The 14,071-nt window shown below is 65.0% G+C and overlaps 1 protein-coding gene across 6 annotated transcripts in view; it reads right to left on the bottom strand.

Annotated features, from left to right (window-relative positions):
• Positions 1-814: 814 nt before the first annotated feature.
• Positions 815-14,071, bottom strand: part of ABCA3 (ATP binding cassette subfamily A member 3) — a 40,755-nt gene continuing 27,498 nt past the window's right edge. For all 6 annotated transcript variants that reach the window (XM_089321421.1, XM_089321422.1, XM_089321424.1 and 3 more), the window contains 16 exons: positions 12,862-13,012; positions 11,649-11,747; positions 10,708-10,894; positions 9,568-9,871; positions 8,696-8,969; positions 7,698-7,902; positions 7,118-7,337; positions 6,735-6,893; positions 5,750-5,922; positions 5,005-5,133; positions 4,715-4,909; positions 3,286-3,473; positions 2,787-2,957; positions 2,361-2,551; positions 2,152-2,225; positions 815-1,703 (listed from right to left, as the gene is read on the bottom strand). In XM_089321421.1, coding sequence (XP_089177547.1) covers positions 1,572-1,703; positions 2,152-2,225; positions 2,361-2,551; positions 2,787-2,957; positions 3,286-3,473; positions 4,715-4,909; positions 5,005-5,133; positions 5,750-5,922; positions 6,735-6,893; positions 7,118-7,337; positions 7,698-7,902; positions 8,696-8,969; positions 9,568-9,871; positions 10,708-10,894; positions 11,649-11,747; positions 12,862-13,012 — 2,852 coding nt within the window. In that variant the 3' untranslated portion in view covers positions 815-1,571. The remainder of the gene's footprint in view (positions 1,704-2,151; positions 2,226-2,360; positions 2,552-2,786; positions 2,958-3,285; positions 3,474-4,714; positions 4,910-5,004; positions 5,134-5,749; positions 5,923-6,734; positions 6,894-7,117; positions 7,338-7,697; positions 7,903-8,695; positions 8,970-9,567; positions 9,872-10,707; positions 10,895-11,648; positions 11,748-12,861; positions 13,013-14,071) is intronic.

The raw sequence follows: 14,071 nt of genomic DNA, 5'->3' as shown, positions 1-14,071 counted from the left end.
AGCCAGGAGCCAGGTGCTTCTCCTGGTCTCCCATGGGGTGCAGGGCCCAAACACTTGGGCCATCCTCCAATGCACTCCTGGGCCATAGCAGAGGGCTGGCCTGGAAGAGGGGCAACCGGGACAGAATCCGGCGCCCCGACCGGGACTAGAACCCGGTGTGCCGGTGCCGCAGGCAGAGGATTAGCCTATTGAGCTGCAGTGCTGGCCAAGTTTGAATAATTTTTTAAAAATAAGAAAATTATTGAAAGCTACTTCTGGGGCTGGCGCTGTGGCTTAGTGGGTGAAGCTGACACCTGCAGTGCTGGCATCCCATATGGGCACCACTTTAAGTCCCAGCTGCTCCACTTCCAATCCAGCTCTCTGTATGGCCTGGGAAAGCAGTGGAAGATGGCCCAAGTCCTTGGGCCCCTGCACCCACATGGGAGACCCGAAAGAAGCCCCTTTCTTTGGATCAGTACAGCTCTGGCCATTGTGGCCATCTGGGGAGTAAACCAGCGGATGGAAGACCTCTCTCTCTCTCTGCCTCTCCTCTCTCTTGTGTAACTCTTTCAAGTAAATAAATAAATCTTAAGAAAAAAAGCTACTTGTAGCTTTCGTAAACTTTGAGAGACTTCTAAAAATCCAAATGAGAATTGTTTAAAACGATGATAGCCCACGCTCACTTGGTTGGAGGCTGACTCACTTTCTCACTTGTTTTGAACCTGTTCCTCATGGCCATGGATTCTCGCAAAGGGAAAACTGGGTTCCTGCTTTTATTTGCCTGAAACTCGATGAGAAAACCTGTTTGGTCTGCAGTGACACATCCGAGGCAGAGTGCGTGGGTCCCCACAGCCTTTATTTTCTGGTCAGAGTCCCAGTGTGCTTCCTGTGTGCTCAAGACAGGGGGTGGACACCGGTGGTCGTCCCTGACTGTCCTGGCGCTGGTGCCTGCTCCAAGGCGCAGGGTGGGAGTGGAGGACCGTGCTCCAAGGCTGGCCACCTGCTTCTGGAAGGTATCTGGCACGAAGCACAGCCCAGGGACAGCTCAGCTGGCCACGGCACCCACCCCCTCGGGAGCAGCACCTCCTGGGCTGCACTGGAAAATAAGTCTCAGCACCGAGTCACAGCCGACATCCTTGCTCCAGACGGTGGTTCTCGACTTCTCTGCCCACTCCCTGCAGCCCAGGGGACCTTGCCACGGCTCACCCCTGCTGGCGTCTCACTTCCTCCCCAGGGGAGCTTAGTGTTGTAAACACGGACAGGTCACCGGCCCCGTCCCTGTGGGAGCTCGTGCAGATACCCAGTGGCCCAGGTCAGCTCGCCACCCAGGGCAGCCCCGCCGGCACACACGGTGGGACCCACACCGGGGCTGGGAGCATGGGTTCCGGCAAGTCTGCCTTCAGAGCTGTGGCACGCTGGTTTCTGGGTGAGGGCACCGACACCCTGGGTCCGTTCTGTGCAGACCGCCTCGATTCTTTCACAGCCACCGTAGAAAACGGGGATTCAAAACGACGGACGACAGCAACCCCAAGGCAGCGGAGGCACAGGCATGCACTGGCTCCTGCCGCCCTTGCCCGGCGGCAGAGGGCGCCTCATCGCCCCTCCTCCGAGGTGGGTGGCTGCAGGTGGGCGAAGCTTAGGAAGACCTGCTCCAGCGAGATCTGGCTCACCGAGTAGTCGTCCACTCCGTACTTCTCCTTGGCCTTCTCCAGGGTACCAAACACCTTTGGGAAACGGTGAGGTCGCTGGTGAGAGGACCCAGGGCTTCTGTGCTGGCCTGGGGGTCCTCCAGCAACAAGCACTGGCAGCCCCGCCCCCAAGATCTGATCATCGCCAGCCCTGCCCTGGAGCCCCCGACAGGAGGAGAGGAGCGAGTCCTCCCAGGGACAGGACGCTGGCTATGCGGGGCAGCCGGGCAGGGGGCCTCCGCCCACAGCTCAGAGTGTGGCCCGAACAAGCCGGGTCTCCCCTCCGGGTCACTGCTCCTTTCTGCACGGAATTATTTTCCACCAGATGTTTTGGGGATAAAACCTAAAGGCTGGTAGGTGGTGAGATTTGGAGGAAAAGCAGTGGTTCTCCGCTGGAAAGAGCCTGGTACCGACCTAGAGAGAGCCCTGCAGGGACTCTGCTTGGCCCGGCCAGCATCTGGAGGGCCCCAGGTCCTGCACTCACCTTCGCCCAGCTGAGGTCGTGGCCGGGCAGGTGGTAGTGGACCATCCCCTGGTGCTCATCTTCCAGGACGCTGCCTGCACAAAGCACAGGCGTGTTCCTGTGAGGAGGGGGCCGGGGCCAGCGGAGGGCGGTCCGGCCCCAGGGATCAGGGATGTGGGAGAGGCAGAGCGGCCGGGAGCGGCTCAGGCAGGCCCCGGGCAGGCTCGCACCTGGGAAGGTCAGGTCCACAAAGGCCTTGAAATCCCGCAGCGCCTCCTGCTGCCCTCTGCTCCGGACCTTGGCCTGCAGGGAGTAGCCGCTGCCGAACTTGCTCTTGAGGTGCTGCGGGCTGCCCAGGCACTTGAACTGACCCTGCACCATGATGGCCAGCCGGGTGCACAGGGCCTCGCACTCCTCCATGCTGGGGACAAGGGGGCAGGCCTGAGACAGTGCTGGGGGTGCCGATGCCCGCCCTGAGAGCCAAAGTCTTGTGCGGACAGGAAGGTGCCGACGCCCAGGCCAGGCCGCTCCCGGTTCAGAGCATGGCCCGTGGGCAGAGGCTGGGAGTCTCCTGGTCGGCTCCGGGCACCTCGGGGTCCCACCCTGCCCAGCCCGTCTGGCTCCTCCACGGACGCACAGGGACACCCCGGCTCTACCTGTGGGAGGTGATGACGACGGCCTTGCCAGACTCGCGGGCCCGGGCCACGGTGTCCCAGAGCAGGCGCCGGGCCACGGGGTCCATGCCCGTGGACGGCTCGTCCAGGAAGATGACCGCAGGCTCTCCGAGGAGGGCGATGCCCGTGCTCAGCTTGCGCTTGTTGCCTCCGCTGGGCACCAGGTGCAGGGCAAGGCTGACAGTTAGCAGGGGCTCCCCAGGCCCCACGACTGCCCCAGGCCCCAGGCTGGGCCTGGCCCCATGCACAGCGGGAGCGCCACCTGTCTACCCTGAAGCAGGGCCTCACGGGAACCGGCAGGGCAGCCCCTGTCACCTGGCACTGCCAGGGTCACGCTACCCGATCCCCACCTGAGCCCCGAGTCGTGGGCAGGAGCTCAGGCCACGGCCTGTGTACCCACTCCCCAGCTCTGTGCTAACAGAGATCCTGGCTCCAGCCCGATGGGCCAGGGCTCAGCTCGCCACAGGGACGCAGGCCGCACCTGTACGTCCTGACCAGCTTGTTGGCGTGCGGCTCCAGGAGCAGGCCCCGCAGCGTGTTCTCCACACAGGCCCCGATGTGGCGCTCGGGGATGCCGCGGAGCCGGGCGTACATGACCAGCATCTCCCGGCCGGTCATGTGGTCCAGCAGGGCATCAAACTGGGGGCAGTAGCCAATCCGCTGCCGCACCTGGGGTTAGGACAGAGCCCCCGAGGGGTGGGTCAGAAGGAGGACAATGGAGACTCCCACCCTGGTCTCTTCCTGCGAGGCTGGCCCGGAGCTGGGCACGGCCCGGGCGGCTGCCCACGGCTGCCATGCGGCCACAGCAGTGCAGCGAGGACGGAGGAAAGACCCGGCTGGCACAGAGGCTCCCGGCCAGCAGAGACGGGCCAGTGAGTGGCCTGGGGCAGCCCTGACCGTGCCGGGCTGCACTGACCACAGAAAGTGATAGCCACGCAGAACTTCACACGGACGCTGACAACAGGTGGGCCCTCGTCTGCTCACAGGCCCCCTACCAAACATCCGACACGAGCGGTGGGGCCCGTCTTGAGAGAGGGACAGCAGCTGGTTTCTGGGTGAGTGCCTGTGTCTGGCAGAACCAGGGGGCTCCGTGGCCTCTCAGTCGCCACCACCTGCCCTGCCGCGGTCAGGCCTGGTGGGGCCAACACTGCTTGGTGCTGTGGATTTGGAGACGGGATTTCCTTTTCTTTGCCTTCCCAGACTTCCAGAATGTGCTTTGAATTGGCCTGGGAAAATGCTGGGCCATTTGCCACCTCATTCTCTCTCCTCCTCCTGGGACTCAGGTTAGATGCAGTCAGGACCCCTCGGGCCGCCTCCGAGCTTCTAGGCCACGCGGTTTTCTGTCCCCTGTGCATTTCCAGCCATTTTGTTTCAGAATCTGGGCCTGACACCTGCGAAGCCGGCCTGTGGGTTTGTTCCCTGGGGGCTGGCCGCTGTGGAGTCTCCCCGTGGTGCCCCCACCCTGAGGCCTTCAAGTCCGACTCGGGAGGTTCTGTGAGGCCTGGGCTGAGGCCTCCCCCGGGAGGGCCCGACCCGGTCACAGGCGTGCTGCTGTCCCTCTTCCCCTGGGCCAGGGGACACAGGGACTTCCTGTGCCGTCCCCGGGAGGGAGCAGGAGTGCTGCCTCTGGTTCAGCCTGATGTGGGGAAAGGGCGGTGGCCCTGGCCTTTCCTTGGGACCCTCTCAGCGTCCACCCCACCCCCCTCCCTGCCCGAGCCTTTTGGGGTTCTCAGATGTTGGCCCCACTTCTCTCCTCTCGTCACCTGCTCAGCTCTGGCCCCGAGCACCGTCTCGTGCTGGCCGTGACTGAGTGCTGTGCCCACTCTGAGCCAGAGAGAGCCCCGCTCCTGTCTCGGGGCTCCCGCTCCTGCCTCGTCTGCCCCTCCCCAGCAGGCCCGCCCCGCACCCACCTTTCCGATGTCGGAGCTGATGCTGTGGCCCCCGACGAAGGCGTCCCCAAAAGTGATGGATTCCTCCCCGGTCAGCATCTTGAACGTGGTGGTTTTCCCGGCCCCGTTGAAACCAAGCAGGCCGAAGCACTCCCCCCTCTGGACGGCGAGGGAGATCTTGTCCACGGCGAGGAGGGGAGTCCGCTGCTCATACACCTGCAAGACGCCCGCAGAAAACCTGCCGTGAAGAGGCCTGGGGGCCCCAGGGGCAGGCAGGTGGCCCGGCGGGGGCAGGGCCCATGGCCCATCACCTTGGACAGCTCCTTGATGATCAGCGGTGCGTCGAGCAGGGGGCCCAGGCTGGGGGCCAGGACCCGGCTCCTCTCTTCAGCCACATCCTGGTCCTCAGGAAGCAGCGCTGTCTGGGCGCACAGTTCTGCCTGGTGGTTCGAGACAGAGACGGCACCACTGAAGCCCGGCACAGGCCCCTCTTCCGAGGGACACAGGGCAGGGGCAGAGGTCCCCCAGGGAGGTCTCAAGGGTCTGAGGTCTCCGAGGTGCACCCCAGCCTCAGGGCCTGCAGGCGGGAAGGGGTGAGGGGCCGCCTGTGCTGGATCAGGAAACACGAGCCCCGAGGGTCTCACAGCAGCCATCGACGAGGGGCTTCGTGGAGAGAAGCAGTGTTGTCTCAAAGAGGCCAGCCGGCCCCGTGGCTCTGTGCAGCAGAGAAACCTCAACAGGCTTTGTTTGAGGGCGGGAATGGAGACGGAACGGACGTGGGAAACACCCCCTGGGGCCCTGCACCCCTTCTTCTGGGCACTGAGGGGCCCCAGACACCACCTCTGCAGGGCACAAAGTCCCAGGCCCCCAGGGCTGATGCTGTGGCACCAGGTCTGGGCACACAGGGCAGCCCCTGTGGGTGGAGGGAGCCGGGCGCCCTGCCGGGTTCGAGTGCTGACACGGAACTGGGCCTCCTGGCTGTGTTGGGTCGGTGGTGATGAAGCCCCTCGTCTCGCTGACCCAAAGCAGCCCGTGAGGCGTCCAGGAGCCGCTCACCAGCGTCCACCTCCTCCGGAAGGCACAGACGGAGTTCCTCAGTCTCCACAGCAGGTCGGTCTCGATGAGGAAGAGCAGGGTGAGGTAGGCGCACCCCGAGGCGGCCATGGAGGTCACAAATCTGCCGACCCCGGGCGCGCTCCACGCGAAGAAGTTCTCCTGGTACACGATGTCTGCGGGCCGCGGGGAGACGCGCTGTGCTCGCAGCCCGGCACGTGTGGCCCCGGCCCCACTGCACGCCCTCCTCCCCGGGTGCCGCCCACGAGCCCGGACACCTCCCATGCTTCCTGGGGATCTGGCTGCAGGAAGTGCCCCTCGAGGCTGGGACGAGTGCTGACCACGCCTCGTCCACTCACACACGCGCGTTCCAGGGTCGGGCGCTGTGCGTGGCCACGGTTTGGAGGGGGTCAGGCTCACACAGTGAGCGATGGCAAACCCAATCCCGTGAGTGATGCAGCAGGCGCAGGGCAGGGACTGGGCTTTGCGGGTGGCCATGGGGCTGCCGTCCGACACACAGTGGGGGCAGCTCCAGGCACAGGGCTCAAGCCCTAACCCCTGAACCTGTGGCTGCGATCTTGTTCAGAAGTAGGGTTGCCGGAGACGGAATTGGTTAAGGGTCTTAAGGTGACAGGTGCCCTCGTAAGAGAAAGACAGAGGATCTGAGATACACACGAGGAAGAGGCCGTGTGAGAACAGAGATGAGACTGGAGCGGCGAGGCCTACAGCTCCCTGAAGGTGTGAGGGACAGAAGGCCCCTCCCCAGAGCCTCTGGAGGGGGCACAGCCCTGCCCACACCCTGGTCTTGGGCCTCCGGCCTCCGGCCTCCAGACAGGGGGAGGACGTGTTCTCTGGTCAGAGCCCTGGGTCCTGGATGCCAGGACAGGTGGAAAGGAGGGCTAGGACGGGCGGGCGGGACGTGGGGCCCAGTGGCCCCGAGTGCGCAGGATGGACGCTGTGGCCGGCCGGGGCGGGTCCGGACACTCACTGAACTTCTTGCAGTAGTGAGCGGCAATCTCCGAGGAGGTGCAGTAGCGTTTGGTCTCATAGTTCTCGTAGAAGCTGCTGACCGCCATTCCCAGGCAGTGGTTGGGCAGCACCAGGAACACCCGGTCCAGGGTTCTGGCAAGTTCTTCTAGTTTTACCGCTGCGGTGAGGAGAGAAGAGGCCAGTCAGCGCAGACGGCAGACGGCGGCAGGGAGGCGCTGGTCTCAGGCGTCCTCGTAGGTCGGGGACCTCCATGGAGAGGACCTTGGCCACAGAGGCCCAGCGAGGCCGCAGCTCCCAGGGTGGCCTTGCGGAAACCGCACGGGGCAGGGAGGCCGCAGAGCCGGCTGGGGCTGGCCGGGAGGCGGGGCGGGGTGCTCCCACCTGGGATGCGCATGATGGTGACCATGAGGAAGGTGGCGATGCCCGACAGGACGTTGAATATGGTCAGCCTGGTGTAGGCGGTGGCCGCGCTCGAGAACAAGAAGCTCATCAGGTACATGAGGGGGATGATGGCCCAGCCGTACAGCAGCAGCAGCAGCAGCGTGCCGGCTGCGTGGCCGTCCCACGTGAAGGCGCGCACGTCAAAGGCCCGGAACACCGCCTGCCATGTGGCACAGACGGGGAGGGGGGACTCAGGCCGCGCAGTGCAGCAGGCGCCCCCCGGGGGCCGGGGAGGGACTGATGGTCACATTCAAATGCCCTCGGGCCCTGGCCAATAAGCTGGCCCCTGTGGTGGCCCTTGTCCCTAGCTGATGCAGTCACTATCAGGATCTAGGGCCCTGCCCACCCGAGCTGGGCAGCGGCTGGGGGTGGGGGGGAGAGAGGAAATGGAGGGGCAACTGTCCTCCGAGAACCAGGGGCTGGGCCTGGCCCAGACTCCCCATCCGGCTCCGGTTCTGTGCACGGGTCCCCTGGGTGACCACCCCCGGCCGTGGCCTGCGGGGAAGGACCCCACACTCACGAGCAGCAGCAGGCTGGGGACGAGGAAGGAGATGAGGTCCCACAGCAGAGCAGAGAGCCAGTAAGTGGCCACGCGGACTCCGCTCACAAACTGGACGTGCTTGGCCTGGACGGCCCTCTCGCTGACCGCCAGGATGGAGAACGTGCTGGTCAGGAAGGCCATGGCAAAGAGCAGGTTGAGGGCGATGTCAAAGCCCTTCCGGCCCCTGCAGGGGACAGGGCCGCTCAGCGCCAGCGCAGCGCCTCTGGGCAGCAGGAACCACGCCCCTGCCCCCCGCGCTGTGCAGCACACGCGGCTGAGGGAGGAGGGCACTGCAGCCCGAGGGTCTCTGTCCTTCTCGTCAGCAGGGACAGCTGTGCCCCTCCCCCAGCCCAGCCGGCCCCAGCCACACCCAGGGACACCACCATCTGCCGTCTCCCCTGGGGACACTGCATGGTCCCAAGCCAGACCTGCCACTAGGCTCCTGGAGTGACCAAGCCCACTGTGTCCTAGCTTCTGCCTCTGGTTGCCCCCAGCACCTGGCCTCTCCGCAGATGGTGCTGGGACAATGAATAATATGTGGCAAAAAAAAAAAAAAAAAAAAAAAAGGAACTCTGAACTCATCATGTTGAGAAATGTGTGTACAGGAAGTGCCTAGAGCACGCACGTCCACAGTGGACAGACGCTGCCTGACCACGACAGCGTGACGACGGCTCCCTCTGGACGCACCATCGGCACCTGACCCGGAATTACAAACGGGCGGGTTCCATGCTGGCTCAGTGACGCCTCCTACAGCTGCTAAGGCAAACCAAGACAGCCTTGTGTCTGGTCCACTATCCCCGGCCAAGCCTGAACCCCTGGGCTGACCCGCGGGTCTCCTAGACTCTCCTAGACTGGGCTACCATGCGGGCAGCACGCCCCCTGCTGGGAACAGAAGGCAGAGCAGTGAGGCCATCTGGGAGCCCGGTGGGAGGCAGGGCGGGGCCCACAGGTGTTTGCTGGCCCTGGGCCGTGCGTACTCGCTGAACTGGTCCTTGGCAGCCTGCAGGGCGCTCCGGGGCTGGGGGTAGTTGGAGACCTCGATGGAGGCGCGGGGGCCGCATAGGAGCTGGAACAGGAGGTTGTCGACGACGGCCAGGGCGGTGGCTGGGGAGTGGTAGGCCTGGTTGTTGAACAGGGCGGTGACCACCGTGTGCTCCCCTGCATCTCCGAAGGACATGGCCACCAGGCACCGCTCGTTGAAGCCGCCCCCCTCCACCGAGGCCCTGAAAATCAGGAACTCCTCCAGGTCACCTGGGGAGCGACAGCACGGTCAGGGGACGCGGGGACCTCACGGTGCCGCTCGGGGGCCTGGCCGTGGGCAGGGCCTCGCGGGGCCTCGCCAGCTCTTCCCTGCTGTGAGGGCCCACCGTGCTGGCAGCCGGCCCCGAGCAGCCAACACCGTCAACCGCGTCCTAAGACGTGCTGGACTCCCGCCCAGGCTTCATCGTCTTTCAGTCCTGCTGGTCAGGGAGGGGGGGTGAGAAGCAAAGCGTCCACCACGTTCTGTTTAACCACAGCACAGCCTGTTGCACGCCTGCGGCGGCTTCCAACCAAGGCCGCCAGCGTCCTGACGGCTCTAAGTTTTCCCACGTCACACGGAGGTGGTTATGACCAGGAAGCACACGGAAAGTAACAAAGACCACGAACTTCCTAGTTTCCGGGAACCAGCACCTGAGGAGGCCTAATCCCAGGGGACAGCTGGCCAGGTCCGGAGCATCTGTGGTTGTCGTGAGGGGTGGGGGCGATGCCAGGGACGCCACTAAACCTCCTATAGCACGAGGGCCGTCCAGGAGCCGCGCCCTGGCCGCACCCCGGCCCCCCACCCCGGGCCCTGGGGGATGCCCCTTACCCAGCACCTCTCGGGGCTCCTGTCCTTGGGCCTGCAGCATGTCTTTCAAACGCTCCGACAGCTGCTGGTCCAGCCTGGACGTCCCAGGAACGGAGAAGGGCACCACGGTTCGGCCGTACTCGCCCAGGGTCAACCTCAGCAGGGGGTCGTCGAGGATCTCCGAGGAGTAGTTGATGGCCAGCAGGGCCAGGGTGACACAGGTCAGGGGCACGAGGATCTGGGCGGCCAGCATCTTCCACTCCCGCCAGCTGTACGTGGCCTTCTTCAGGAACATGGCCCAGAACTGCTGCCAGTGCAGGGCCAGCTGCAGGGGAGACACCGTGGAGCCAGCGTCTGACCCCCACCTCCTGGGAGCAGGTGCTGCCCCCAGGTGGCACCTGCAGCCACACCAGGAACCACGGGGCTGGTCGAGGGGCCTGGGGGCGGGGGAGGCTCAGGACACCACACAGAGCCGTGACCACACAACTCTGCAGGCCCTGTCACAGCCTGTGGGGAGCAGGTCCACCCCCACTGCTGACCCTGTAGCCTGTGGGGGGGAAGTCCACTCCCATTGCTGACCCTGCAGCCTGTGGGGAGGAGGAGGTCCACCCTCTGCCCGACCCTGCAGCCTGTGGGGAGGAGGTCCACCCCTGCCCGACCCTGCAGCCTGTGGGGAGGAGGTCCACTCTCACTGCCCGACCCTGCAGCCTGTGAGGAGGAGGAGGTCCACTCTCACTGCCCGACCCTGCAGCCTACTGGGAGGTCCACCCTCTGCCCGACCCTGCAGCCTGTGGGGAGGAGGTCCACTCTCACTGCTGACCCTGCAGCCTGTGGGGAGGAGGTCCACCCCCTGCCCGACCCTGCAGCCTGTGGGGAGGAGGTCCACCCCCTGCCCGACCCTGCAGCCTGTGGGGAGGAGGTCCACCCCCTGCCCGACCCTGCAGCCTGTGGGGAGGAGGTCCACCCCCTGCCCGACCCTGCAGCCTGTGGGGAGGAGGTCCACCCCCTGCCCGACCCTGCAGCCTGTGGGGAGGAGGTCCACTCCCTGCCCGACCCTGCAGCCTACTGGGAGGAGGTCCACCCTCTGCCTGGCACAGACGCCCTTGTGGACCCTCCTCTGCCCCTGGGGTCAGGGCGGCCGGCCCCGCACAGCGTGCCTACCCCAGTGTTGAGCTTGACCATGCTGGGCTCCTCCTCAATGAGGGCGCCGATGCCATCCGTGGGGTCCAAGGCGCCACACAGGCTGCTGTCCACAGCCCAGTCACTGGCCCTCCTCTCGTGCTGGTACTGTAGGGCAGGCAGCTGGACGGCCTGGATGTCCATGCTGGTGTCCACCAGCTTGCCGACCCTGTGACGGACACACGGGGCACTGCTCATGACCCAGCCCCCTGGGGAGGCAGGAGCCAAGCTGCCCTTCCACTGAGGAGGGGGCGGGGAGAAGGGCAGAGGGCAGCGGCCCTGACGCGGAGCCACCGCCTGACTCCCTGTCTTCATCCACTGTGTCCACTCATTTATTCAGCAGGACTTCCTCTGGGCTATCAGAGTCCACAGCCAGCCAAGCCCAGGGGAGGGGCAGCCAGACGGGGCCCCTGCCCCAGGGAGACCGCCCAGACTCAAGCCAGGGCCTTGCGAGATAGACGGGGGCTCAGGGCTCAATGGCAGCACTGGGGCAGGCTCGTCACCGAGCTGGCCCCTGGTGGTAGAAGGTGTGTGTCTGGGGCACGAGCTGCCGAGGGTGGGGGGAGGCTCGGTGCCCCGGGAGGGACTGGCACCGCGGGAGAGCAGGCGGCAAGGACAGCAGGGGCCTGCCCTCAGTCCATGCTCGAGCCACAGGGAAGCCTGAGCGCCTCCTGACCCTGGCTCTCAAGGCCAGGGCTTCCCGGGGCTGCCCTGTCGTGCCCTGGTCATCAGCGCCACCTCCGGCCGGTCTGCGCCAAGGCTGGAATCTTCTTGGAGGCACGGCCCCCACGGCGGTCTTTGCCGGGACCTTGCTCGCCTGTGAGCACCCCGGTGGTCTCCAGGTGGACGTGACCGAGTGAGGGGTGGCTGCTTTATCGCCCACAGCGCCGAGAACGGGAGTGACCCCAACCCCCAGGACTGACCGCAGGAAGACCTCCTCCATGGTGGTGACGGAGGCCCCGAAGCTGGCGATGCCCAACTCCTTCTGCCGCTTCTCCAGCTTGGCAAAGAGGCTTTCAAACCTAGGAAGGGACCGGCAGTGAAGACAGCGTCTCAGAGACCTTCTAGAAAATTCCCCACACGGCATCCCCTCCCTGTAGGTGGGCGAGGGGCAGGGGACAGCCAACTCCTTGAAATGCCTTTCAAGAAACAGCCAAGGCCGGCTCACACAGCTCAGTTCCCTTTTTTGAGAACCATTTCAATTCATAGCAAAAATCGAAAATCGGGAGGAAGGGAGGGCCCTGTCCAGTCCGCTTTTCTTGGCAACGTCCTCGGGGCACCGGGGGTGCTCACGTGGAACCACAAACCCGGCCGCAAGAAAGCAGCGATTATGCGTTTGATCACAGGGTGGAGAAACCACGGCGCACGGCGCACGGCACACAGGCGGTGGGGCCCCGCGGAATGAAGCAGGTCTCAGGGCCGAGCCGAGGCAGCAGGGTCCCCGTCAACGCTGGAGCAGGCGGCACAGACAGGCAGCACCCGCAGCAGCAGCAGGCGTGGAAACCCCTGCCGCTCACGGCGCGGACGGCACAAACGCCGGCCAGGCCTGCGCCGTTTTCACCCATCCATCCCACAAATATCGGGGAGAAAAGTCCATGCCAGGCTCCCATCCTGCCAGTGGGGAAGGAAGCTCCTGGGGCATCATGGGAGTTTTCCAGAAGGTTCTTTACTGGCCCATTTTCTAGGGGGAACAGGAGTGCATGATGACGGAGTGGGCGTGGAATCGAGGTCAGGGGCCTGGAACAGGGAGTGGCCTCAAAGCCACTTCTCGCAAGGACAGTGAGGTACTTCCGAGACAGAGCCCAGCGCTCTGAGGGTGGCCATTCCCTCCTGTGTCCCGTGTGTGAGTGCACGGGCCTCAGGTCCGAGGTCCAGAACACACACACACACGGTGTCTGAGTCCGGCGGCTCTCCTGAGCAGGGCAGCCCTGCGTGTAACCCATCAGGAGGGAGCCACCTGGCTCACAACGTGTTCCTTCCAGCCCTGCCCAGGGGGCCGGGCACACTGCACCCCGCCAGGGAAACTGACCAGGGATGACCGTCCTGGGGCCCCAGGGCTGACAGCCACACCGAAGAGGGGCAGGGAGACTGGGAGCACTGGGCCCTCCCGGCCCACAGCTGCTTCCCCGTCTGTACCTGTGCGTGCTCTCCTTGGGGAGGATAAAGGAGAGCTCGGCCCCGGCGCTGCTCTCCAGGGTGGCGTTGGGGACGTGGTGGCGCACCAGCTGGGACACGCCTGCGGGGTTGCAGTGCGGCTCCTTCACCAGCGTCATGTGATAGCCGGCGCCTGGAACACGTGGCCAGTGTGAGGCTCTGGGCCACTCCCACTCCTCCAGTCCACACTAGGGGCTCTGGGGCTCAGGCTGGGCAGGTGCGCAGGAGAGGCTGGAGAGGCAGGGTTAGCGGAGCCAGAGCGACGTTCTGTGCTGTCCCCGGGTGAGGCCTCCCACATGCTGGCCGGGGAGAGCTCTCCAGACCCTCCAGGCACTCGGGCAGGGGCTAACGTGGTCATGCGTGTGTGCTGTGGGTTGACGCTGCCCAACACGGCAGGAAGACACAGGTGCGGTGACACCACGCACGCTTCCTGGGCCCCCACCTCACCTCCCCAGCACCTTCTGCAGGAAGTGGGACAGCCTCGTCCACTTCAGAGACGAGGATGCTGGGCCCTGCCAGAGTATACCTTGGCCAGCTGGGGGGCCCGGGCAGGGAACAGCCAACAGCGTTCCTGGGGGCTGAGGCGCAGACGGCACCTTGGCTCCTGAGGCCCGCGCCCCCATTTCTTGTTAACAGAAGAAGCCTTAGTATCTTCACTGTAAGTGGCCCCCCGGACAAGGGGCCCTTCCAGCCTGCTACTGACCACACCGGGGCACCCTCCAGTCAAGAGGGCTGTGCGCTGGTCACAGAGAGGCCAGAAGTGAGGTGGGGCCCCAGGGGTGCTCTAAAGGAAGGGAATGTGGGGGCTAGACACACGACAGCACCACGACGGACCAGGAGGTGACCCTGAGAAGGAAGGCCTGGGTCCTGATCTAAGTCACCACCCCCTGGTCCAGGGCGGTGCGGGAGCCACGCTCACGTGGGAGCTGCCGCGTTGGCGAGGGCACTGCTGTTCTCAGTGGCCCTGGCACTGACCCTCAATGAATCGTTTCTGCTCCACTCCCTCCTCGTCCTCACGGCCCCTCCACCTGGGCCTGGGTTCTCCCTACACGGGCCTTGAGTCCAAGAAGGGCCCTTCACAAACACCAACAGTGGGCAGCTGCCCGTGCACAGCAGGCCAGTGGCATTGACCGCCTGCCCACCTCCCACCTTCACCGTAAGGCACTGACCCTATCCTAGGACAGAGGCCAGA

Source organism: Oryctolagus cuniculus, chromosome 19 (assembly GCF_051225735.1).
Source record: "Oryctolagus cuniculus isolate XC-2025 breed Fujian yellow rabbit chromosome 19, ASM5122573v1, whole genome shotgun sequence".
Classification (NCBI taxonomy): Eukaryota; Metazoa; Chordata; class Mammalia; order Lagomorpha; family Leporidae; genus Oryctolagus; species Oryctolagus cuniculus.
The sequence above is the reverse complement of the archived record's forward strand: the minus strand, read 5'-3'. Positions and strand labels throughout refer to the sequence as shown.